Source organism: Colias croceus, chromosome 12 (genome assembly GCF_905220415.1).
Source record: "Colias croceus chromosome 12, ilColCroc2.1".
Taxonomy (NCBI): domain Eukaryota; kingdom Metazoa; phylum Arthropoda; class Insecta; order Lepidoptera; family Pieridae; genus Colias; species Colias croceus.
In genome coordinates, this window is record NC_059548.1 from 8642770 (window position 1) to 8669106 (window position 26337).

The following is a 26337-nucleotide window of genomic DNA, read 5'->3' on the forward strand; positions in this document are numbered from 1 at the left end:
AAATTCAAATTCAAAATTCAAATCAATTCATAGGTAAGTACAAGAGAGTTCCTTTCCGTTCATTTAATTATTTGTAATTTGTATGCTTATAAAAAAACTTATAGGAACAAAACAAAGAACCGTTGATGATTTGTCAATGCACGTAGAGGTAGGTATAATACCTATAGGTATTTAGGTACCCAGTACCCTCATTTTAATTGCGATAGTCGATATCCATTGCAGGTACTAGGCTAATAGGGCGGCCAAATTGAATAGCTCGAACCTATTACGATTGATGAAGTTCATTTCTCGTATCTTGTATAAGTAATCTACCCTCATATTGTAATATTATCAGTATAAATAGGTCGATAAATATGGATTTAAAATTAATCTAATAGTTTTTGATTAGTAACTACCTACTAACTGATTAATAGTTACTGATTTTGTATCTCTTCAGACATTTTTATTACAATTTATAAAGTGCGTAGTTTCATGAAGTTTCGAATTACACGTAATTACACTTATCTACTTAAATTAAATCCTACTAATATTATAAATGCGAAAGTTTGTATGTATGTATGGATGTTTGTTACTCTTTCACGTAAAAACTACTGAACCGATTACAATGAAATTTAGCACACATATAGAGGGTAACTTGGATTAACACATAGGATAGTTTTTATCCCGGAAATCCCACGGGAACGTGAACTATGCGGGTTTTCCTTTGCAAACGCGGGAGAAGCCGTGGGCGGAAATCTAGTATTAAATATGAACGGCTCATTTTTAGCTAATACCTTATTGAAATTTCATGCCCCTCACCCACATTTATAGAAGTTTCTACAAACATCTTCCTACCTATCAGAATGTTTATAAATTATAACATTTTTAGGAAAAATAATAACCTCACATTGCAAATGGTTTTCAAATATTACTTCATTTGATCTATTTTAGGGTGTATTGATTTAAGGATTACCGGTTTACCATCAGGTACCTAATATCGCTAATTGGCTAGTTCATAACAAGCTTTATGGAATACTAGTTTTTCGCCCGCGGCTTCGCCCTCGCAGTCAAAGAAAAACCCGCATAGTTCCCGTTCCCGTGGAATTTCCGGAATTGCGTCATTTTCCCGGGATGAAAAGTAGCCTATGTCCTTTCTCGGGTATCAAATATCTCCATACCAAATTTCATGAAAATTGGTTCAGTAGTTTAGACGTGATTGAGTAACAGACAGACAGACAGAGTTACTTTCGCATTTATAATATATTACTAGCTTTCCGCCCACGGCTTCGCGTGCGTTTTCAAAGAAAATTTGTTCCCGTAGGATTTCCGGGATAAAACCTATCCTATGTCCTTTCTCGGGTATCAAATATCTCCATACCAAATTTCATGAAAATTGGTTCAGTAGTTTAGGCGTGATTGAGTAACAGACAGACAGACAGAGTTACTTTCGCATTTATAATATTATAGTATGGATTTTTATATAGCTCTACCAGACCTTAACTAGGTACGGAAATTATTTTTAGCTACGGCTTATATCAGCTGAAACATTTTTCTTATTCGAGTTTTGTTGTTGCTAACCCATAGTATAACATGTAAGTAGATAGGTATATCTATAATATTAAAAGCATACCTAAGTAGTTTGTAAAAACTTTGTCAATTTGAAGAAACCTACATAGTATTTTCGACCATATTATCATATATACCGTATATTCGACCTTTATGTGCCTTAAATGCTTCTTAGATTAATTAATTAGCTTTGAATTCACATTTATGACATCAGAATATAGTCGATCCTATTCTTTGTTGAATCTACATGATTATGTGCCTACCTAGGTATACCATGCGATCTTATTGAGAAAAAATTGTTATTTTTCCATTGCTACGTTTAATAAGAACCTTAGGTATTATATATTTATTATACCCAGTTTAATACTCCTAAGTTCTTAGACATAACAATTTACAAGAATGGAAAATTATCTTTTTCGTTTGATAGTCATAACAATTTTCCCTTAATGCTTGCGTGGGTAGGTACTAAATAATTGCCCTTCTTATAGAATACGGCCCTGGAAAAACATCCCACTTATTTTCTTATACTTAATTCTCAAATACGAATATTACAGCTAATAATAATAATTATTAGTCTATATCAGAAACAATAACTATATGAATAAGCACAGATAACATAGAATAATAGTGATATGTCTAGATAATATCTAATAGTGGCTAAAAATTCTTTGAAAATATTTTTTAAGCATTGCCAAATTGCCCAATATTTAGGATTCGAATTACCTGATTGATTTCTGGTTTTATTTGAGTTTCTTGTCGAATTGTTGCAAGGCAGTTTTAGTAGATAAGCAGATAAATAACTCGACAATTTGTTTTGATTGTGAATGAATCGTTCGCATTTTGGTGTGTGTATTTGTTGAATTTGATATTTTTTTCATTGAATAAATTAGGTAGGTACTAAGTAGGTACTAACCTAATGATTCATTTAACATTAAAATATATAAATAAAACACGTTCTTTTTTGTGATATAAAAATAAAATTTATTACACATTTATATAAGTAACACCATTAACTATTAAAAAGATATAAACAAGCACCATTATCTTTTACCAATATTTTACAAACTTCCTTCCACCAATCGCATTTTATTACGATTTTAATTTTACAATGCATTCATTTCTACTTTTAGACTTTGGAATGTTCAGATATTAATACTATCGAAATTATTCAATACCTAAGTATGTAAATTAAAAATTCTCGTTAATACAAAATGCGAAAAAAATTGTCACATTGACTCAACTGCTTATTAATTATTTTCATAAAAATTGTATCAAAATCGTTAAAATCACAGTAAAAAATCTCAATAAAAATGTATATAATTAATATAGAAAAACACAATAATAATAAAAAATAATTTGATATAAAAACAAAAACCTCTTCACAAAGTTTAAAAGACAAGAAGACTTTCTTAAAAAAAAATAAACATATATTATTGTCAACTTAACTAATAAATACACCATGCTTTGTCTACAATTTAGCAGTTAAATTCTTTTTAACAATTTTGTTCAATATAACATGGGCTTCATCATAATAAGGGTTGAAATGTTGTTTTACTTTCGGCCACCAAGCTGCTATGTTAGGAAACTTCTCAGCGGGATCAAAACCAGCCATTCCTGTAAAATAAAAAAATATTTTATTATCTGTATCTTTGTAATTGTAAAGATATAATAAAAGGTATTAGTACTGCATACTTATTGACTATTAGATGAGGTGTTATTTTGTTTCATTTTTTACTAATACTATATATTTTTAACTAACTGCTCTTTTCAATATAATAAAATCAACATCCTACTAATATTATAAATGCAAAAGTTTGTGAGGATGTGTGTGTGTTTGTTACTCTTTCACGCAAATTCTACTGAACTGATTACAATGAAATTTAGCACACATATAGAGGGTAACTTGGATTAACACATAGGATAGTTTTTATCCCAGAAATCCCACGGGAATGGGAACTATGCAGGTTTTTCTTTGCGCGAGCGAAGCCGCGGGCGGAAATCTAGTACATAATAATTTCTTCTTTTCTCGTTCTCTGTATTGTATAAATAGTATTACAATACAGATTTGTAGCATATTCTACATAGCAACACAGGTGCTATTAAAATAAGTCAATCTAATTTCAATCTTTATCATATTATATAAATAAAACCCATACTTGGTTGTTCCAATTCAACTGCTGCTAACAAATCAGCCACAGTAATATTGTTGCCAGTAACAAACTCATGTTTCCCCAACCACAGAGTATCAAACTCTTGTATTGCGTTGAACATTCTCCTTTCATAGCCTGCTAATTGCTTGGGATCTGCTGGTTCTCCCGTTGTTATTGGTGTTAAGTACTGAAATTTGTATTTATTTATATTATGAAGGTTGCAGAAATAGTCATTGTCAAGCTTGCTTTTGTTATCATAAAGAGAACTTAGCTTAGTTACTTTAACCATTTAGTAAGTAAAATGAGATATAAAAAATACACATATCATATAAATGAAATAGCTGTGCCCCACGGTTTCGGCCGCATTGCTCCGCTCCTTTTGGTCTTAGTGTGATATATAGCCTATAGCCTTCCTCAATAAACGGGCTATCTAACACCGAAATAATTTTTCAAATCGGACCAGTACTTCCCGAGATTAGCGTGTTCAAACAAACTCTTTAGCCTTATATTATTAGTATAGATTTGTAGTCGAAAATAATATATTATACCTTTACTCGGAAGTACATAGCGCAATGTAACCTGAGTCCGACATGTTGCCATTCTAGATATTCATCTACTCTTGCTTGTGCCTTAGATTCAATTGGATATAAGCTCTTTGGTATAATGTTTTCACGCGACAGAAATCTTATGATTCCTATACTGAAAGTTAATGAAAATATTATAATAATGGAATTAAATTGTCTTTTTTGGATCGACAAAACTATATCGTAGTTATTTTATTACCTTTCTGTTAATATAAAACCATTATAGTCTATAACGGGAACTTTTTTAAACTTATTTATTGACGCATATTCTTCCGTAAAATGCTCCCCTGAAAAAACAAATTATTATGACTAGAAACATTGAAAAATATCGCATAGGTATCGTATATCGTAAGTAGGAGTAAGGAATAACCCCAATTTTATTACCTCCTCGTAGATTCACTGGTTTTGGTTCAAAATTATACTTAGCTGTTTTTAATAAAATATATAGAGCCCTAGAAGGTTGTGACATGAGGTCATAGTATAATTTTAGGGCCATTTTAATTTGCGCACTAATTTACAGATTATTCTTCACTTTTTGTAGTTATAAACTTAATTTTTGACCTTAGACCTAAACTTTGAAACAGTACAACAAAACAACATGATAAGTTTTGACATTTTGAATGACAATAGACAACTTTTGGTGTTAGAGCAATGAATAAGGAATCACATGGAAGTGACATACCTACAAAAAAAGTGTGGCCGGCGCCATATTGCTTGTAACAAAACATGGCGGTGTTTAGTGCCGAGAATATATCGATAAACATTATTATGTTTATCGATATAAAAATAATATTAATATATTTTTTTTGAAGTTATACTTCTTTTGGCGCGTAACTTGTAACGCGTGTACATAAACACACACTCTTTTTTATTTATTTTAACTTTATTGTACAAAACATAGAAGTAAAATTACAAATGGAAAAAATGACAATGCCAATTAATAAAATAGGGTATGACGATGGCTGCTCGTGACGGTAACACCTATACAGGGTTACTTGTAAAACACCAGCAACCTCGCCGGACAAGATAGCTAACCCTGTATAATTTGATAAATCCAGTTCAATTTTGACTTCGATATAAGGATTACGGTAGACTTACAATTTGGTAATTTCAGTTTTGAGGAATGTAATATAATGAAACAACATAATATATACTAATAGTAGTATTTTATTACGATGAACAACACAATATACAGTAATTGTATTTATTTATTTATAAATAATAGACAAAAAAAACAATAATATATAATAATAGAGAAAATTATAGAGCTAAACTATTTTGTGCAGCCTGGAATGCACTCGGATACACTCTGTTCATTTTCGTTTGAGGCTCAACTGGTACCTGGAAATGAAATGTCAGTTTACATTAACTAGCATTGTTCACTTTACATTTAAACTAAAATGCAATACATTTTAATTAAAAGGGCAATGCTGATGGTTTGAAATTAATATCAACAATAGCGGAACTTGAATTTATATTTTTGGTTTTATGGCATTGAAATGCTTTATAAATATAAATTTATAAAGAATAGAAAAATAACTTAAAACACCCCATGTATTTAAAGTAAATTGCACTATCCCTCAGTCAATAACATTTCAACAACCAAATATCACCCAAGTTTGTACTCAAAAAATCATATAAAACCATCTCAGTTTGTTCACAGGCCTCCTTCAAAATAGGAGAAACGTTAGATTATAAATGACAGCCCTAAATCTAAATAAAAAGACCAAAAGTAAATTGGAAGACATCACGTGTCTACAGATAAAAACCTCACCCTGTGTGAATGCAGCGGCAGACATACTGGTATAGCATCATCGTGCAGACTAATCACATCCATTGTTCTATTGAAAGCACTTTCGGGGAAATGTAGGGAACATACTATGATATTATATCCTTTACATTTGGCTTGATATTTTCAGTTTCAATTGCTTCTAACCATTCTCCTTTTCTATTTTCACTTCTTGGTAACCTTCAAAAAATGAATTTTTAGGTTATTATCATTTTAGTCCTGACCTGACTTATTTATAAATACATTTTTAAAGTACCTACTATAAAAGCGATTACCTAATCTTACTTAAGTTAAAATTCATATTAGGTAAATTTAAGTGTTTTATTTTTCCTTCTGCTGCTCTTGTCAAAATTAATTTGTATTTTGGAAGTGTATTCACCAAAGCAACTATTCTTAAGATTAATGACACAGCCTTGGGAGACGCACGTCTTCATCGAACATTTTGCTGATGTCGATATTATAAGTCATCACTAGCACCCAAATTCATTATTTTACTAGAACGAAAATATACAAAATAAAGCTATATTTGGTAACAATTTTACACTGAACATAGTCTGTGAATACTCCTCAATTCAATATACATGAAAATAAGTAAATCAGCAAAGTAATAACTAATATTTCAGTCAAAACGTATACATACCGGTGCAAAGACAAACTTTTCTAGTTTTCATTCTTTCCGGAGCCACATCCCACAATACTGCGCTTTGGTATTATGCCACTATTTGTCCTTGACCACTCTATATGTTTTAGACACAAATGTTTGTCACAATCACAAAAATATTCAATATTTTTCAATGTTTACTACGGAGCAATGACAGAGCATGTACATCATAATAACGAGAACATAAAATGGCGCCCGGCCACAGTAGGTATTTGAGCTAACTTCAAATGTCAAACGGTATAGAATTAGCACTGACTGACGTATAGTCATATATTTTCACTTAGCAGAATATTCATTAGTTAGAAAGAGACAGTATTCGTTTTATTATTTCGGTATCGAAATGCATGATATTTGTATAATCAGTTGTTTGTATACAAGAAGCTTATATCTAATACACTGGAGATTTCGGTATGAACATTGACGTGTAACAAGAAAATATTGCCCAGTTCATGTTTTTTATCACTTTCACACCTAACTTGGTATTGCCACTGTTAATACGAAGTTTTCCCAAGGCTACTATGTATGCTGTAATATTCTGTGCAAAAGGTTAGTTTTTGTACATGAGTTTGTTGATAAATTGCCAACAACGTCATTCAGAAGCATTGTTGGATGAGACAATTATTATTTATGCTAAATAAACTAAGTATCTGAACCAATTATTAAAAAGCGATACTCCCTGATTATGGGTAGTCACCATAATAAAATTGTAGCAACTCTCACTTTGTCAATATGGCATGTGTGTCAAAAAAATTGCGTCGCTTCGAATATTTAAGTTAATATTGTTGCTTATTTAATGAATATTTTCCGAATATAAAGAATGCATTGTATTGTGCAAAATTGCAGAAGTGTTTGGACACCAAATTCTGGCATAGAATTTCACAGGCTAGTGTATATTTACGTTATTTACAATATTCCTCAATACTCCTGCATTTACCTGTTTAGAATCATTTCAATGGCAAAAATTGTAAAATTTTCCATCATTTTAGAAAGCATTCATGTTAAATTTGTTATTTTCCTAATACTTTATCATTTTTCAACAAGTTTTCAATAAACAAAATTAACAAGTAAGGTAACCATGATGACGAGTTTTTATGGACAGTGAAGAGAATATATTGTAATAACAATATTATGATGAAATTTAGAACACCATTTTCAAGATTTTTACTAGTAATGAAACAACACTCGACATCGGTATTGCACTCACATGTAGTTATAAGATTATTCGTTTTTACATTGAAATTTATACTTTTTTAACTTACCTCATATTTTTTGTTTTAGGTATTTCAGCTTTCCAAAAAGTAAAATAAAAAGAAATATATGTGCCCATCAAGGGTAAAATTACTGAGGATTACGACCCAGAAAAAAATACCTTTTGAAAAATAAACTTTGTAAAGAAAATTTGTGCAAGGCTGCTATAAACAGTTTTTCTTTGATGATTCTGGCTTGAAATTGACCCGTCGAAGCAACGCGTTTAAAAAGAAGATCTGAGTAGCTAACAATTTGGTAAACAGCATCTGATGCAAAACACAACTTTCCTCTATTTACAAAGGATGTTAATGCTATATATCGGTTCATATCCAAGCTTTGTAGCCAAAAGTTATTTATAACTATCATTCTATACCAATTAAAATTGTATGTACCTACCTATAAAGTATGACCATAATATTATAATATAAATACTGTTAAAAATATATGTCGTTATTATTTATAGACCATGATTTTTAGTTTTTTCTATTTTGAAAAATCCTGAATTTACAAACCAGCGTGGTCACTCGACAGAAAGAGACAAATAACATGACTGACGTCATTGAATGTCATAATTTCTTGTTTCAAGTTAATGGTCATAGTGCAATCTCCAGTGTATTAGAGGATATAAGCTTCTTGTTTGTATAGAACATTATGCCCTGTCCATAGGATTCCTTAGTCATTGTGTTAGAGGATGCATATTCATTTTACATAAGTTAAATGATTCTAAATGTCCTGTGACGAAGTTTTGTTGGCATTAAAAAAATTGGCATTCAATGTATTTAGACACGTTTTTACCTCGTCTTATTTAACAGCTAATTATTCTAATTTTCCACGCTCATTATTTATTATTTAATTGATATTTAAAGTCTAAGTCAATGTTGCGTGAGGTTGCGTGTAAGTCACTTAATGTTTATAATGCTTTATATTGGTAATGTTATAAGTCTGTTTTACTCTGTACGGTATCTTATAAATTTGTAGTCTGTGGATAAGTCATTCGTTTTCATGAAAAATGAACGGTGAAAATTGCTAAAATTGCAAGCAAATTGGAATTATTTAGCGTTTTGTCTGAAAACAAAAATATCTTCATTATATTGCATTGAGAACAGTAAACATGGCGTCTCTAGATCTTTTAACACCACATTTGGATAAAATCAAAATACCAACATCTCAGCAATTGGTTTACAAAGATGAATGTGTATATTCGTTCGACAACCCGGTGAGTTGCATTTTGTTTCTAACCATAAAATTTTTCCAATTGAAAATGTTTCAACAGGAGGAAGATATTTCCCAGACAATAATTGTTGTGAATTGTTAAATAATCATGTTTTCCGAAAATATTACATTCAGGTTTCAATCATCCGAGAGTCAAGAGATACCGCAATATAATATACCGACAAAGTATTTAGGTATTCAAGTTAATTATGTATAACGAAGATATCAATAAAAAAAAAAATATTAATCCACACAAACCAATGAGTAAAACCAATAAGAGAAAGCTTGATTTAAAAAATAATTTTATTTACATAAAAACTTCTGTATTGAAATATAACTGTGTTACACTCGCAATTATTTGAGAAAATACAACTATTTATACATCTTATTCCTCTATTATATATATTATTGGCCTGTCTACGGTTTCTAATTTCTACACAAATGAATCTACTTTTATGTTTGGATAAATAGCAGATTACATTAACACTTCGCTACCAATTACCTTAATTAGTTTCTTAAAATTGCATAAACATGTATATTAATTCAAACGGTAAGTTCCATAGGGACACCATTAAACACAATAATATGAAGTATAATGAAAAAATAATAAACTAGCTTTCCACCCGCGGCATCGCCCGCGCAGTCAAAGAAAAACCCGCATAGTACCCGTTCCCGTGGGATTTCTGGGATAAAACCTATCCTATGTGTTAATCCAAGTTACCCTCTATATGTGTGCTAAATTTCATTGTAATCGGTTCAGTAGTTTTTACGTGAAAGAGTAACAAACATCCATACAAACTTTTGCATTTATAATATTAGTAGGATTTATTTGAAACTGACCTTTTAACTATAAATATAGTTTTAAATTATAAAAGACTTACAGTAAATCAAATACAAAAACTATTTTACTAAATATACATTAGTTGAGGATAAAATTAAACAGGAACAACCATATTATCTTTAAAGTGCTTTGTGTTCATAAAATTCTTTACTGTTTGATACACATTTGCAATTACATTAAATAGTGATGTCCTGGTACTATGCATGGAGAAAGAACAAAGTATCAGTGATAAAAATGTGTCGAACATTACCGGAGACCAAAATAATACATTATATAAAACTTCTTTTGTTACATATGACTTCACTCCTACTTTTTTCACACTCATGGTATGAATTTTAGTCAATATCGCAATTGAAATTGTGATCGGTACAAAAATACTTATAAATGCTAGTATAAACATATATAAGAGAACACTTTTGTTGTCCGTTATACAAGCTTTCATGCAATTATAAGCGAATTTAGGAGTTCTAGCGGTTTTTGACATTTGTGTGTAGGCAAATTCAGTATTATTACTATAGTTGCTTAATATTTTAAACACATTATTTAATACAAAATTGATTTCAACTGTTTTATTATCATTATAGTCTTGTTCAAAAGTCTCTGTATAATTTATTTGTGAAGGTATGTACTTATGTAGTTCCACACTAGTATTAAATGAACACTTATTCTCTGTTAAATCCAACAGACTAATGCAATTATCACTGTAACTCCTCATTTCGGACATAGACACTTCTTGAACATTCATTGGATATAAAAATAGAGACAATACAATTGGTATAAGCCATTGGAAAAAGATAGTTATGTATGAAGAATTTTGTTTCAAAAAGTCCACAACACTGTTCAATTTGATCTTCCTTTCAGATTGTCTATTTTCTCTCAAATCTTGAACAATATTTTCGTCGTCTTTGCTTGTTTCGTCTTTTAACATTTGGTAGTGCATATAGTTGTCTATTACCAGACTTAGAAAGCTGTTCACCAAAGATAAAATTAATGGTCCATAACTGAGAAATAGTGATGAGAAACCACAAGTCATTGTGCGATCGTGAGGCTTAGTTTGTAGCATTCTCTCTTCAAATTCTTCCATGCTAATATTATTTGGGCCCAATGAATAGACGGCACGTGTTAGAAATGCCACTCCGATGCATATAAGAATAATATTCTCTGACAGCAAGACATGTGAGAATTTATTCTTGACTCGTAAAACACTTCTTAAATTCAGCAAACCGATCAAAAATCCACTCAAAATTAGGAATATTCCCAGATAGAAATCAACTGTTTCAAACATGTTGTTTCTTTGTTAGTTTCACTTTAAATGAGCAAACAGTTAGCCCCTATATATTGCAAAGCTTGTGTGATTATGATACCTGTTATCAATATGCAAATTATGGGGGCGCTTTTGAATCACTTATTAAACTTTTTAGTGGCATTGTACTGGGTTAATAATATTATACATGTACTTTAACATTGTTTCATGAAATAACTAATTTAATTCTGAATAAATTGATATTAAGGTATTATTATGTAGTTATCACAAACAAAAATTTAAATACCTATTTATAAGCTTAAATACTCCTCATATTTAATTAACATCCAATAACATACAAACAAAATTATTACCCCTATATTCCTGTTTACACCATTATTTGTACTGTAAAGATAATTAAAAAAAAAGAGAAAGTTGATCTTCTATTGTGGAAAATATTTTTTATAAAATCAGTTCATAGATATATTTATATTTCCATGCATATTAGCTGCTATCCTTCCTGCTATGATTTACCAATAATTTGTGTCCTTTAATTTCAGGAATCTGAAACGGGTCTGTACGTGTCGCTGACATCATTCCTTGGTTTCGGCCGCAACTACGTCGAGCAGTACTTTCAAAAAACCGGTAATGCTGTGTTCTTGCACATTACCAGGGAGAAGAAACCAGTAAGATATTTTATTTAGTATAATTTTCTGAACATTAATATTAATGGCTGATTTCAGAATCTTTGGTTACAACTTGTACAGCAAACTCAAACTCAAAAATATTTGAATTTCACCAGCAAAATGTGAAAAATTACATAATATGTAATTGTATTTACACATTTGAAATTGTTGTTTAGTTGTATGATATAATTGATGATTGAAAAATGAGCCTGAATACATTTTTCCTATTGCCATATAAATAAAAGAATATTATAAATTCAATACTTATTTTAGATCCCCGAACCGGAACAAACTGGTGATGGACCGGAGAAGAAGATCACGCGTTTGGCGATCGGCGTGGAGGGTGGATTCGATCCCGACTGCGGCAAGCCAAAGTACACCTACACAGACCACTACAATGTGGTCGTGTTGCCAGGCTTCCAGAGCTATCCGTGGCCGAATGATGCGTTGCCTGAAGTGGTAAGTGTTTTATTATTGAAACAAAATAGTTCACAATGTTTCGTAAAATTAAAAAAAAAAGTTTATTATAGTATTAAAAACACAACATTTTTTGTTTTTTTTTTTTTATTACAACTTAGTGAAGAAAGCTCTAATAAAAATTATTTTCGCAGATAAAGAAGTCTGTGCAAGGAATATTAGATGCAGAATCGCCATTCAAAATAGCTGAAATGCAAGCATTACATGGCACTTGGGATGGTGAAAAGCGAGAAGTCTCTGTGTAAGAACTACATATATTATTACTCTATGTTATATAGTTCAGGATACATCGCCCATTTTTGCAAGTGACTACTATCAAGCTAATTTTACGTTTGTAGCTTTATTTTGATGAGACGCCCAATAATTTCGTGTACGAAAGTCTCGATTGTGGTAGCTAACAGAGATAACAAGGATAAAAAATTTTGATTTGATGGTTCTCAAATATTGATTACTAACTGAATTTTTTTTTTGGTTCAATCTCAAGATAATTACCTAAATTATTCGAAAAAATATTTGTCCTACAAAATCTATGGTTGGTTCAAAGAGTCCCCCTTTCCAAAGTACCGATCGATAACGAGGTCATCATAAATGATTACTAACAAGCTGATTTTTTTGTTTTCACTTAGTTAATGTTTATATAATTCAACAGACATATTGTCCTACAAATTGCGTAATAAATATTTGAGAACCATCAAATCAAAAAAATTTATCCTTGTTATCTCTGTTAGCTACCACAACCGAGAGTTTCGTACACGAAATTATTCGGTGTCTCATCAAAATAAAGCTACAAACGGAAAATCAGCTTGATAGTAGTCACTTGCAAAAATGGGCGATGTATCCTGAACTAATAGCAATATTAACAATAAAAGAAACCATCAAGAGCCAATTCCATGGTTTCTGATATCCCTGATAGATAATTTGACATAATTTGAAAATGAAAATGAAAATGAAAAAACGTTTATTTATACTTACACACATTATAAATAGTTACACAATAAAAAAGACACGACGGTCGACTAAACTAGGTACTAGACCTGTGCTATAGTCGATCGACGCTTTCCACTCCTTAAGACATAATGCCAGCATTATAACGTGTGTAAAAGTTTGTGTGTTTGTGTGTGTGGTTGTGTTTATAGATATAAGATTGTGCGTGAGTTAAGTTAGTTATTTGGTTCAGATATTTTTTTGATTGATATTTCAGTTTGATTGCATTTTTTATTTATTTATAGCCTTTATTGCCAATAATTACAGGTTACATTTTTACTTAAAACTAAAATTAAATGTATTCGTGGGTGTTGGCGTGTCCTTGTAACACAAAGGCCTCTTCCAACTTCTTCCACTCATGTAGTACAGAATATATTTATCGTGTTCTTCTATTTGGTTTCCTAATCGTCTTACTTCGCTCAGACCTAAAATGTCCCATTTAATATCTTCTAAAGCTAGTTCAAGTTCCGTAAATTTTTCTGGTGTCCTTAATGAAAGTGTATTAAAAGTAGCTATATAAATATTTTTTTAGTTTTTCTTTAATGTTCTTAGTGTTCTTCGTTGGAAGGTAGTGGTCGTCTTCCCCCACGGTGACCAACCGGCTTGGGGTGTGTTCTACAGTAGTTGTTTTGCTTAAAGTTGTGTGATATTGGGTTTGATTCCAGGTGCCGGTGATTTTGATTGCATTATTTAATAATAAAGAATTCAATGACCCAAACATCATGCGTCGCGGCGGCTAGACGAAAGACGCGGGTTCGAATCCGGCCTCGACAAAATCACTGTCAAACTGACGGATAAACTTATCAGAACATATCCAATTGTGACACATGCCATTAATCTTATTTATCTTTTAGCCATGCTGTAAATTTGCTTCAATTGGATAACGGAATAAAGATACCGCCCTCTGGATGGAAGTGCGAAAAGTGCGATCTCACCAACAACCTCTGGTTGAATCTCACGGATGGATCCATACTGTGTGGACGTCGATTCTTTGATGGTTCCGGTGGTAATGACCATGCGGTGAGTAATGTAAACTAAAGTAAACATTCACAGTAAAATAATTAAAATAAATCTGTATATTAGTATATCATTGATCTGCCATGGCGCACAGCAAGACTTTTTGCAAATAAAATGAAATCAATGATATTATGTCAATTTAAAATAAGTTATTTTCATTGATAAGCCGCAAATAATGGCTTTTATGACCCATAAAGTGCAACAATAAATAATTGTGATAAGAATTTATTTAGTAGTAGTTTTTTTACTGATCAATCGATACCCAAAAAAATTATTAATCCATATGTAATAATTAATCCGTACGTAAACATAATATCGTTTGGTGCAAGGAAATATGGGTACCGTCATTTTTAATCTAGTATTGATTTAAAAAACTGTCAATTATTTTTATAAGTAAAACAATTTAATTTGTTCTTGCAGGTGGAACATTACCGCCAAACGGGCTACCCTCTAGCAGTAAAGCTGGGTACTATAACAGCGGAGGGCAAAGGTGACGTGTTCTCGTACGCTGAAGACGATATGGTTGAGGATCCGTTTTTGGCAGATCATTTGAAGCACTTTGGCATAAATGTGCAGCAGTTGCAGAAGGTGAGGTGTTTTTAAAATTGGCATAAGTAATAGATTTTTTTACATAAAACATTTGATCATTTTTAAAGACTGCAAAAAGACAAGACATTATTACAATGCTTTTAACCTAAACATAAATCATCGACAAAAAAAATTGCGTTTGTTAATTTTTTTTTCTTCATACTCACAAAGCAACTACAGAGTTTATTATAACAAGTTATTGCGTTTATTTTGTATATTGACATTAAATTTTCCACAAAAAACTTAAATCTAAAAAAAATATATATGTAATATTATTCACAGACGGAAAAATCAATGGCCGAGTTGGAACTAGAGTTGAACCGTCGTACGGGCGAATGGAATACACTACAAGAGAGCGGCAGTGAGTTGCGGCCCTTGCACGGCCCGGCGCTCACCGGCCTCAATAACTTGGGCAACTCGTGCTATATCAATAGTGTGCTGCAGGTATATAGATCCCATAGAAAAGCTTTAGAAATATAGTGCTAGGTATAGTCCTTTTCAGCTATGATGATTCCTGTGACACTTCATCGTGTTCCGAATTACGTATTTTATGTTTAAAACGCCAAAATGATTTTAGTGTATAATATTTTTATTTTATGGCGGCATTATTACCAAAAATATAAAAATGAGACATCTTAAGCTAATCAAAAAGCTAATCAAAAACAGTATTGTTTAGTTTAATATAATGAAAAATAAAATAAAATAACACAAAAATATAATACCTACGCAACTCGTGTACATGAAATGGATCGTTGAAAAATCATAGAGTTGGAAAATCATATAATCGGCGCCCATCTTATGATCGTTTGTCAATCGAGTCAATCGTCTGTAGGAGTGCGTCAGCCTTGTATACAAGTTGCATTTTTATATTGATACTTTCCGTGGTATTCTGCTATTGTTACTAATTGTTATTGTTGACTTTTTGTTGCTGTTGTTTGCTAAGTTTCCTTAGTTAATTGATGGCGAAATGCCGAAAAAACTAATTTTGGTACATTATTCAAATCGATTTCATTTCCATATAAAATATTATCGATTATCGAAAACAATTGATATGATTTCAGTACAGACATCTCTTCACGTGTCAAAAATCGATGTGTCACAGAAATCATCTTAGGGTTCATACGCACTATGCGGGTAGCCGCATTGCGGGTAGCCGTCCGGCTGACCGCAGGATGCGGTTGCGAATGCGGCCAGCCGGACGGCTACCCGCATAGTGCGGTTGAAGAACCGTTGCGATTTGCGGTCATGTCGATCCATTTCAAAGATGGAAATGGAAGAAGTTGCAGCTATTTACTACATTTACACACGTTACGTATAGAAGAAAAGCAAAGAAAGAAGTACTGGGTGCATCCTTATTTGCAAACACGAGATGAGAGCAAGCATTTTGCAACCACGTGCACACACTCACTCAATGGCGGGCAGCCGCAGACTGAACCGCACAGTGCGTATAGCAACCGTCCGGCTGGCCGTCACTCGGGCCGCAGCTCTCCGAGCAACCGGAGCGGTCTGCGGGTAGCCGCATCGCAGTGCGCATAGAAATGAATATTACGTACATAATTGTGCTTGCGGTCAGCCGGACGGCTACCCGCAACGCGGCTACCCGCATAGTGCGTATGAACCCTTAGGTGGAAAGGACTATAGTAAAAAATATTTCTAGTAATTTTTTTTTTTCAAAACAAAAAATCTATGTTACATGAAAATAAGATATTTTTTATGTATTTAGTATGTTATATCTTAAACTAGCTGCTCTGCGCGGTTTCACCCCCGTGGCTCCACTCCTGTTGGTCGTAGCATGATGATATATAGCCTTCCTCGATAAATGAGCTATCTAACACCGAAAGAATTTTTCTAATCGGACCAGTAGTTCCCGAGATTAGCGCGTTCAAACAAACAAACAAGCTCTTCAGCTTTATAATATTAGTATAGATTAAAGATCGCTTCCTCTTATATATTTGAATTATATTGTAAGATATTTCATAGTTGATACCAATAGATGATACCATAGTTCAACCGTATTACGCCATCTCTTTTACGTTTTAATTTAAACCATGCTTGTATACTAAACAAACAAAATTTTGCAGGTAATGTTCCGTATGCCAGATTTTGTGCGTCGCTTCGTCGAGGGTGCTCCGGAAATATTCGCCACCTTCCCAGAAGATCCTGTCAATGATTTCAATGTACAAACGTAAGAGCTAATTATATATTGTTGATATTTTTTTTACTTCATAACTATGACACTTGAAAAAAAATAACAAAATATAAAAGTAATATTTGACCTATAGAATTATAAACAACTAGACACACAAAAATTCATTTAAATTAAAACCTTACATATTTCGTCGCATTAATGTACCAAGTCATATTATATGCTCATAAAAAAACTGATCAATATATACCAAGGCAGACTTTTCTACAGACTATTTTGAATATAAAAGAAATGCCTGCTTTATCAACAACATCATTTTCTCAACTTTCCATACAATTTTTTTCCAGTAACTAACTAACTATTATGACATAATTAATTTTTTTAACTATAATTTATATTTCCAGCGCGAAAGTGGGAGTGGGCCTCATATCCGGTCGCTACTCGTTCCCCGGCGAAGTGGACGGCAGCCAGCAGGGCATCTCCCCGCACATGTACCGGCAGCTCATCGGCAAGGGCCACCCGGAGTTCATGACCAAGCGGCAACAGGATGCGCACGAGTTCTTCCTGCACTTCCTTACTTTGTTGGAGGTGAGGAAATATGGAGATTTTTTTGTTAATTTATTTATTTATATAAAACCATTCCTACCATTACAGTTTACCCAATGCGATAGGGAGGTAAAATTTACAATACAATCTATTCATTAATACAAAAAAAATATTACATTAATAATTAAAATTACAATATACAACCGCTACAATTATGTTTGATACTCTAGTCAAATATTATAATGATTAATACATATATAAAGCTGAATAATACATATTTTTTAATAATGTCAAAATGTTGGCTTTATACCAACATAATGTACGCGCGGCGAGAGTTTGTCTTTGACCTTCGGGTGGAGAGGATTACTGCGCAACGCTCACAATACTTTTCCCCGCCCCACACCCCCCGTTGCTACCCAATTTCTGATTTCTGCGCTGCGCAATAACGGTCAAAGCCAAACTCTCGCCGCGCGATCTGTACTACAGGGTGGCTCTGAAATACGTTGACAACTTATTTTACGATTTATTTTATTTTTCTTTTACACAGTATATAATAAAAATACTTTATAATAAAAATACAGTATTATTTTAATGAAAATATCTATTTATTTTTAAAATAACCATCTTTAGCTTTAATACAAAGGCTTAAACGTTTTCTGAAGTTTTCGACGATTTTCCGTACCTCCTCTTCAGATATTTTGTCCCACTCAAGAGTAAGTGTTGCCTTCAGCGCGTCTACACTTCTGTGTGATGTTGCACAGGCCTTCGCCTCTAGAATTGACCATACGCTGAAATCCATTCCATTAAGGTCTGATAAAAATGGAGGCCATTCCTTGGAACTTATTAACTCTGGGAAATGGTCCATACATCACTACTGCACATTTGAGGCCCTGTGAGATGCAGCAGAGTCATGTTGAAAAGTCCACGGTTGGTCACCGAAGTACTACTGGCTCCAAGGAAGTACTACACTCTCTAAAATATCGCGTCGGTATATTTCTTGATTCATTTTCACACCTTTTTTTACGAAAACGAGAGGAGTTTTGCCTGTTGAGCAAATGCCACGCCAAACCATGACTGAATCCGGTCTTTGCCGATGGGGGATAATTGCTGTGGCTCCAGGGCGACTAGAAGAGTAAACTTTATCGTTTTGGCGGTTATGAGACTGTTCAATCTGAAAAATTTTTTCATCGGTGAAAAAAAATATTTTTCCACGCTTCACCAGCGGAGCGCGCTTTCAGTAAGCGACATCTTTCAAGGCGTATTTTTTTATCTTTATCATCCAACCGCTGCGCTTTTCAAAGCTTGTATGCTGTTGACTTGAGCTCATTTTTAACAACTCGTTGTAACGTTGAATGACTTACACCTAAATCTCGAGCCATTTTTCTTACCTTGGCTTGTGAATTGCGGGTCTGTCTTTGTTTGGCGATATGCCGAAGCCTAGGCATCTTTACAGTTCTTTTTCTGCCTCTTCCCAGACAGTCACCAAGATGGCCAAGCTCATCGTAGCGTTTAATAGCAGAAGAAACTAACTGCCGACTGATACTGAGAAGTCACACTATCGCACACTGCCGCTTACCAGCCTCATATAAGGATATTATTGCACCTCGTTGAGCAGACATAGTAAAAAATGACTAATTTTTAATTTATTCTCATCACAAATAACGTTAAGTTGGCGCCAAAACATGTGAAAATAATAATTAAAAAACAAAAGCAACGCAGCATGTCCCATTTTTGGAATTTATTATTTTGAAATTTGTCAACGTAATTTAGAACCACCCTGTAATATGTCTCTTTTCAATTGTGTGTCACAGAATATTTCTAAACGATGTGAGAATATTTTTAGAGCACAGTTCCGGAAGTGTCTGATCTGTATTATAATGCATATTACACAAAATATAATAAAAATGTGGTGCTGCAAAAAATACTCATCACTTCAAAACTAACTTACCAAAAGTGTAAACCTTAAACAATTCATTGAATAAACAGTCGGTTTTATATGTGATTTATTTCACCCGTCGAACCATGTCAAGTCGGTAGTTGTTATATGTTTGGTAACTAGCATGATTATCATTTATCACAGTATTTCATTCCAAAGAATTTACCTACTTGTAGACTTTTAAAAAAAAGGTATTTTTTTTTACATTTAGACTGACCAGTTGGCTCGATTGGTAGGGACCCTGCTTTCCAAGCCACAGGTCGTGGTTTTGTTTCTCACTCGGTGCAAATATTTGTGTGATGAACATGTTTGCTCTGTGTCTGGGTGTTAATCTACACTAATATTATAAAGAGGAAAACTTTGTTTGTTTGTTTGTTTGTAATGAATAGGCTTATAAACTACTGAACCGATTTTAAAAATTCTTTCACCATTCGAAAGCTACATTATCCACGAGTAATAAAGGCTAGGTTTTATCCAGGAAATCCCACGGGAACGGGAACTATGCGGGTTTTTCTTTGAAAACGCGGGCGAAGCCGCAGGCGGAAAGCTAGTTATCTATATAAGTACATATATATTTAAAATTATATGTGTATGTCTATCAGCCGTCTGGTTTTGATAACACAAGCGAAAGCTTAGTATGGGATCAGATCGCGCCGTGCGTTAAAATTGTCCTAAAATATTTATTATTATTTATTTAATCAAGCCTAAACTAACTATTTATCACCACACAGCGCAACAGCCGCCATCGCGTCAACCCGTCCGAGTGCATGCGTTTCGCGGTAGAAGAGCGTGTACAGTGCACGGAATCACGTGGAGTGAGATACACTCGTCGTGCTGAACACCATCTACCATTGCCAGTGCCGGTCGCAGCGGCTGATAATGTGCAGCAGCTGAGGGAATACGAGAAACGCCGGGCGAACGCGGAAGCTAGCGGGCAGAGACTGTGAGTGGAGTTTGAACCTTATATACAACACCATAGGGCTTAGATTAGCATGGCAGTCTATGTAAGTATAGCTGAGCATAATCTACCGCTGCCAGTACCGCTAGCAGCGGCAGATAATGTGCAGCAGCTGCGGGAGTATGAGAAACGCCGGGCGAAGCTATTGGGCAAACACTGCTAGTTGTCCTTGGACCTTATATATGCGGTCATTGGGTTCATAATAACATGTCATTAACAACGTGCAGCAGTTAAGCGGCACCGGGTGAGCGGTCAAAGACTGTGAGTAGACTTTTAACTCTATATACACGGTCAGAGAGCTCATATTAGTGTGTCATGTAACAATGTGCAACAGCGAAGCGACGCTGGGTAAGTGGCTGGCGACTGTCAGTGGACCCTATGTACTTGGTCATAGAGCTCATATTAGCTTGTCATCTATAGTAGAATATCACCTGTAGCAGCGACTGATAATATGCAGCAGCTGCGAGAGTATAAGAAACGCCGGACGAACGAGCGGACAGAGACTGTAAGTGGACTTTAGACCTTATATACACGGCTATTGAGTTCCTATTAGCGTGACATGTATAGCTGAACATCATCCTTCACAACTAACAAATAAGTTAAAAAAAATACTTATTTGTTAGTTGTGACGGACTTCAGACAATTTAACACCACACATAAAATTATCCATAGATGAAAATGTACAATCTAAAATCTTTTCAGAGACCCATCGGAAGTGGTCCGTCCGCACATCCCGTTCCAGGCCTGTCTCGAGAGCTTCATGAAGGAGGAGACCGTTGAGCAGTTCTTCAGCTCGGCCGTCAACAAGAAGGTCACTGCTAAAAAGTATGTTTCCAGTTTATTTGGTCAAATGTTTAATTCAATACGACCTTTATTCACCCACGTGGCTCCACTCCTGTTGGTCGTAGCGTGATGATATATAGCCTATAACCTTCCTCGATAAATGGGCTATTTAACACTGAAAGAATTTTTCAAATCGTTCCCGAGATTAGCGCGTTCAAACAAACAAACAAACAAACTCTTCAGCTTTATAATATTAGTATAGATAGCAGAAAGCAAATACTTGATAACTAGAAAAGCCTAGAATAATATGCACTAACAGTTAATTACTTTAGTAATTTTCATATATCAATAATTATTGTAATTTGTTATCTGTCATTTAGATTTGCTTAAATATTCTACCTGTAGGTTCGATTGTTGTGAATATTTTGAGCCTATATAATATGTAATGAGACGTAAAAAAACTTAAGTTTTCAAACAATAATAAAAAAATTATATTTGAATTTCTACCCTTCAGGATTACCCGATTGGCAACATTCCCAGACTATTTGCTGATACAGTTGAAGAAATTCACCATCAAAGAAGATTGGACACCCGCTAAGTTAGATGTCGCTGTTGACATGCCGTGGGAGGTTAGTTGTTACAAATCAATAATCGTATATCTTTCAAGTAAAATAATTCATTCATTCAACATTTTAATTTGTAAAAATAACTGTTTGGGTATTTTTTATAAATTATTCCAAAGTTGCTACTTTAGTAAAAAACAATACATCCAAATAACACAAAACACAAGACTGAAACCAAGGAAAAAACAGAATTCACTTAATACTAATGAATAAAAGAAAGAAAGATACTTCACTAGCGAATTTATGTTTGAACATTATTTTAGCATTATATTTGAACTAATATTCATTAGTCATTACTCATTAGTTACCGCACTGAAATAATTTTACCAATTTTCAAACTACCCTCAAATATTTTCTTCACTAAAATAAATAATTACAGGTAGATCTAAGCTGTTTACGCGGAAGTGGCCTGCAGGCCGACGAGACGTTGTTACCAGAAACAGCGAATGAAACACCTGCACCCGTGTTCGATGATAACTTGTTGTCGCAGCTTGTAAGTGTATTTTTTATATGATAGTTAATTTATAATTTAACTAGTTGCTCCGCGCGGTTTCACCCCCGTGGCTCCACTCCTGTTACACATATAGCCTATAACCTTCCTCGATAAATGGGCTATCTAACACCTAAAGAATATTTCAAATCGGACCAGTAGTCAACCAGTAGTCAACAAACAAACAAACTCTTCAGCTTTATAATATTAGTATAGATATAGATATAATAATCGTGAAAGTCTGTAGGTATGAGTAGATTGATGTTTGGATGGATTACTCTTTTTTTACGGCAGATCTGAACAATATTTTGAATACATTTGGATTAGGGATTTTAAACGTTTTCTTTTTATTGATAATGTGTATTAAAATATATACTTTATAATCTGCAAAAAATCGCCTGATGTCAATACCGTCATCTAATGGAGTAATTAGCCAATTTTGGTATATTTGAATATTGCCAAAGAAGTTTCACTTCTGGCACGTGTGCTCGGCACTTACTTATTATACACTAGCTGTGCCCCGCGGTTTCATCCGCATTGCTCCGCTCCTGTTGGTCTTAGCGTGATTATATATAGCCTATAACCTTCCTCGATAAATGGGCTATCTAACACCGAAAGAATTTTCCAGTTGGACATGGGATTCCCCGTAGAGGCTTGCAAGAAGTCGCTGTACTACACGAACAACTCGAGCATGGAGGCGGCGTCCAACTGGCTGATGGAGCACATGACGGACTGGGACTTCGCCAACAAGTTCGAGCCGCCCGGCTCTAGGGCTTCCGGTGAGTTTGTGCCGGTGATAAAGAAACTATACCGAAAATTTGACCATAGCTTGAACCGTTTTTTGAAGTGAATTGATTGATTTTTTCTTGAAAATATACCCAAAACACACCCCGGACACTCCATACAAAATTATAGTTTTGACAGTCACACTGTAGAGACTGCAAATGTGTGTGTAAACTCTTTATGGTTGGCACATTTGTGACTAGCGTAAAAAAAAATTCGCGTTTTTCTGATGAAATACATCCGTAAACAGCACAATATCTAACCATTTTCTACGAAAAACGATAATCACAAATCCAAAATAATAAAATTGCTTTAAGTCAATTTGATTAATGTTGTCAATCTTCGTTGCGTTTCGTCTAAAGACGTCGTTGGTATCGTCCTTGCGGGGAAATGGGTACCATAACATGTCTGATCGTGCGGGGTGAGGTAAGTGTTTAATTTTGGCGGGAGGCGGAGAGTGTCCGTTCTGTAGCGTTTAGCTACTATTATGTATTCTGTGCCCAAAATCTACTTTAAAATGTCATTGCTAGTTTAACGGTCATTCTTGTAAACTGTTAAAGTAATAGAGATTAGAATACGTGAAAGAATTAAATATTAAATACGTTAAGGCTTAAGCAATTTGTTGACTATTCAATTGAAATTAATCGCGTGCCTTTTGCGTTACCTCTGACGTCTGTAATTTTTCTACAAAAAACCATGGACGAATATACCAGATTATATTCGTCCATGAAAAAACGAAAGTTTTTATTTGAGGGCTGATTTTTCAATCCTTGGTTAAAACTTATTCATTGAATAACATATTAAACTACCATTTCAAAAATGTATTCTAATTGTCCGTATTTGACAGTTTACAGGTGACATTTTAAAATGTTCGTGTAATACTTTATTGGACGGATAAATTTTAACCAAGGATTGAAAAATCGGCGCTAAATGTCATAATTATTTAACAGATGACGCATCTGGAGTAGACGTGGACCCGGCCAGCGTGGAGCAGATAACCAGCATGGGTTTCACCAACACACAAGCTGCTAAAGCACTCAGAGCAACCGGGGGTGATGTGGCCCGAGCACTGGACTGGATCTTCAGCAGAGCTGACCAGCTGGATGAGGAGCAGCCCGCTGCAGTGGAGAATGAACGCTCGTTGGGATGCAGGGATGGACAGGAGAGTGAGTATATACGGGTGAAAACCGAAGGGAAAAGGGGGGGATTAGTTATAGAAATAAGTGCAGAGGTGAGTAAAGCTGGCCAATGTGAGAAACATCACCAGCATATGCTTCACAGCTGTCAAAGACACTACAAGCCACTGGTAGAACCTCTAGGTAGTTTATAAATGCTGGCAGTTAGGTATTTTACTGGAAATTCACTTTTTCCCAAACGTCTTTGTCTTGTAGTTGAAAGCCGTTACACTATGTAACGGATTCCCTTCTATAGATTATATTCTACCAAAAAAATAATGCGTTAAATGAATGTAACGCATACAGTAATTAATCTCGCGGAATATATTATAATCTTTATTCTATTTCATATTTCTTATATTAATTTATCCATATTATTTGCAGAATACAAGTTGGTAGCGTTCATATCTCACATGGGCACATCGACGATGGTCGGTCACTACGTGTGCCACATCTTGCACGAGGGACGTTGGGTTATATTCAATGATAATAAGGTACATTTTGTCAATAATAATTTTATTAAACAATCCTTTAACTCACAGATTAACGGACCAATTTGATAATGATATTATTATTGTTGAAAAAAGATATTTGTCATGTTTATAAAAAAATGTGTGCGTGTACTAGTGTAAATACGTAAGAAGTGAAACTTCTTTATGACCTTATTTTCCAAAAAATAATTTACTATAATGCAACTTTACAGAAATACGTCGAATCACGCGTGGTAAGGATAAAAAAAAAGATGGCGCGTAACGGAAAAAAATGTCACGCGTAACGAAAAAATGTTACACATAATTTTTTTCAAACCCCGATAAAGAAGTTTCACTTCAAAACTATGTTCATACATGAAAAATAAAAGTGCAGTGTATTATTAATTAGTTAATGTTTTCTAATAGTGAATTAAAAAAGTGAAATAAATATTGAGAGTAAAATAATATAAATATTATAAAGAAGATGAATTCAGAGAATACATGTTTGCTCAGTTGCACAAAACAAGATCATTTTCTTCAAAATAGTTAATAATTTTCGTTTTTGTATAAATTACTGTACTTTATAGTTTATCTGCACTAATCTATATATATAAAAATCAATGCCACTTTTCGTTGTAATTCCATAACTCGAGAACGGCTGAACCGATTTCGATAATTCTTTTTTTATTATATTCCTTGAAGTACGAGGATGGTTCTTATGTAGAGAAAACGTTAATATGTACCACGGGCGAAGCCGGGGCGGACCGCTAGTAATATTATAAAGAGGAAAACTTTGTTAGTTTGTTTGATTTGGCTCATAAACTACTGGACCGATTTTAAAAATTCTTTCACCATTCGAAAGCTACTATAAACTATATATATATACTATAATCCACGAGTATTATAGGCTATATTTAATTATGAAAAAAAACGTAAACATGTAAGTACCACGGGCGAAGCCGGGGCGGACAGCTAGTTCATAATATGTTTAATATTAATATATTCATATACTTGCAGGTCGCGCTCTCAGAGAATCCCCCCAAGGACCTCGGCTACTTGTACCTGTACGAGAGACTGTGATGCCAGGAACAAGGCGCGTCGCCTGACTTCGTCCGACAACTGCAATGTCTTAGACTGCGCTAAATTCACCACATGCAGATTTCACGGGAAGAAACACGGTTTAAAACCGTTAAAATTAGATTTAGTACACTATTTGATTGTGACATTGGAATAGGCTTAAGTTTTTTTTCGCTGATTATTTATTTATGAATAATGAGATGTGTATGAATACTATTTTTTTTAATACGCTTTTTATTATTTTTGGAATAGATTCTGCGTTGTGTAATTGTTACAAGTCGATAATTACCCAGTTCATGATAAATACTAAATAGTAAGAAAATTT

General features: G+C 33.8%; 2 protein-coding genes and 1 long non-coding RNA gene across 3 annotated transcripts; 1 reads left to right on the top strand and 2 right to left on the bottom strand.

Annotated features, from left to right (window-relative positions):
* Window positions 1-2522: 2522 nt before the first annotated feature.
* On the bottom strand, window positions 2523-4884 carry LOC123696501 (glutathione S-transferase theta-1-like). Its single transcript, XM_045642704.1, has 5 exons — window positions 4664-4884; window positions 4479-4566; window positions 4244-4394; window positions 3702-3882; window positions 2523-3159 (listed from the first exon to the last, which is right to left on the bottom strand). Exons 1-5 carry the CDS (start codon window positions 4773-4775, stop codon window positions 3014-3016), a joined length of 678 nt encoding a protein of 225 aa, XP_045498660.1. The 5' UTR covers window positions 4776-4884; the 3' UTR covers window positions 2523-3013.
* A 585-nt stretch (window positions 4885-5469) lies between these two features.
* On the bottom strand, window positions 5470-6749 carry LOC123696312. Its single transcript, XR_006752060.1, has 3 exons — window positions 6709-6749; window positions 6054-6248; window positions 5470-5620 (listed from the first exon to the last, which is right to left on the bottom strand). It is a non-coding gene; the product is annotated as an uncharacterized LOC123696312 (long non-coding RNA).
* Window positions 6750-8963: 2214 nt separating this feature from the next.
* On the top strand, window positions 8964-26337 carry LOC123696311 (ubiquitin carboxyl-terminal hydrolase 5). Its single transcript, XM_045642416.1, has 17 exons — window positions 8964-9193; window positions 11834-11959; window positions 12233-12418; window positions 12571-12677; window positions 14275-14440; window positions 14858-15025; window positions 15308-15469; window positions 17107-17210; window positions 17576-17759; window positions 20385-20596; window positions 21314-21436; window positions 21909-22023; window positions 22397-22510; window positions 23136-23286; window positions 24241-24456; window positions 24850-24959; window positions 25953-26337. Exons 1-17 carry the CDS (start codon window positions 9089-9091, stop codon window positions 26013-26015), a joined length of 2412 nt encoding a protein of 803 aa, XP_045498372.1. The 5' UTR covers window positions 8964-9088; the 3' UTR covers window positions 26016-26337.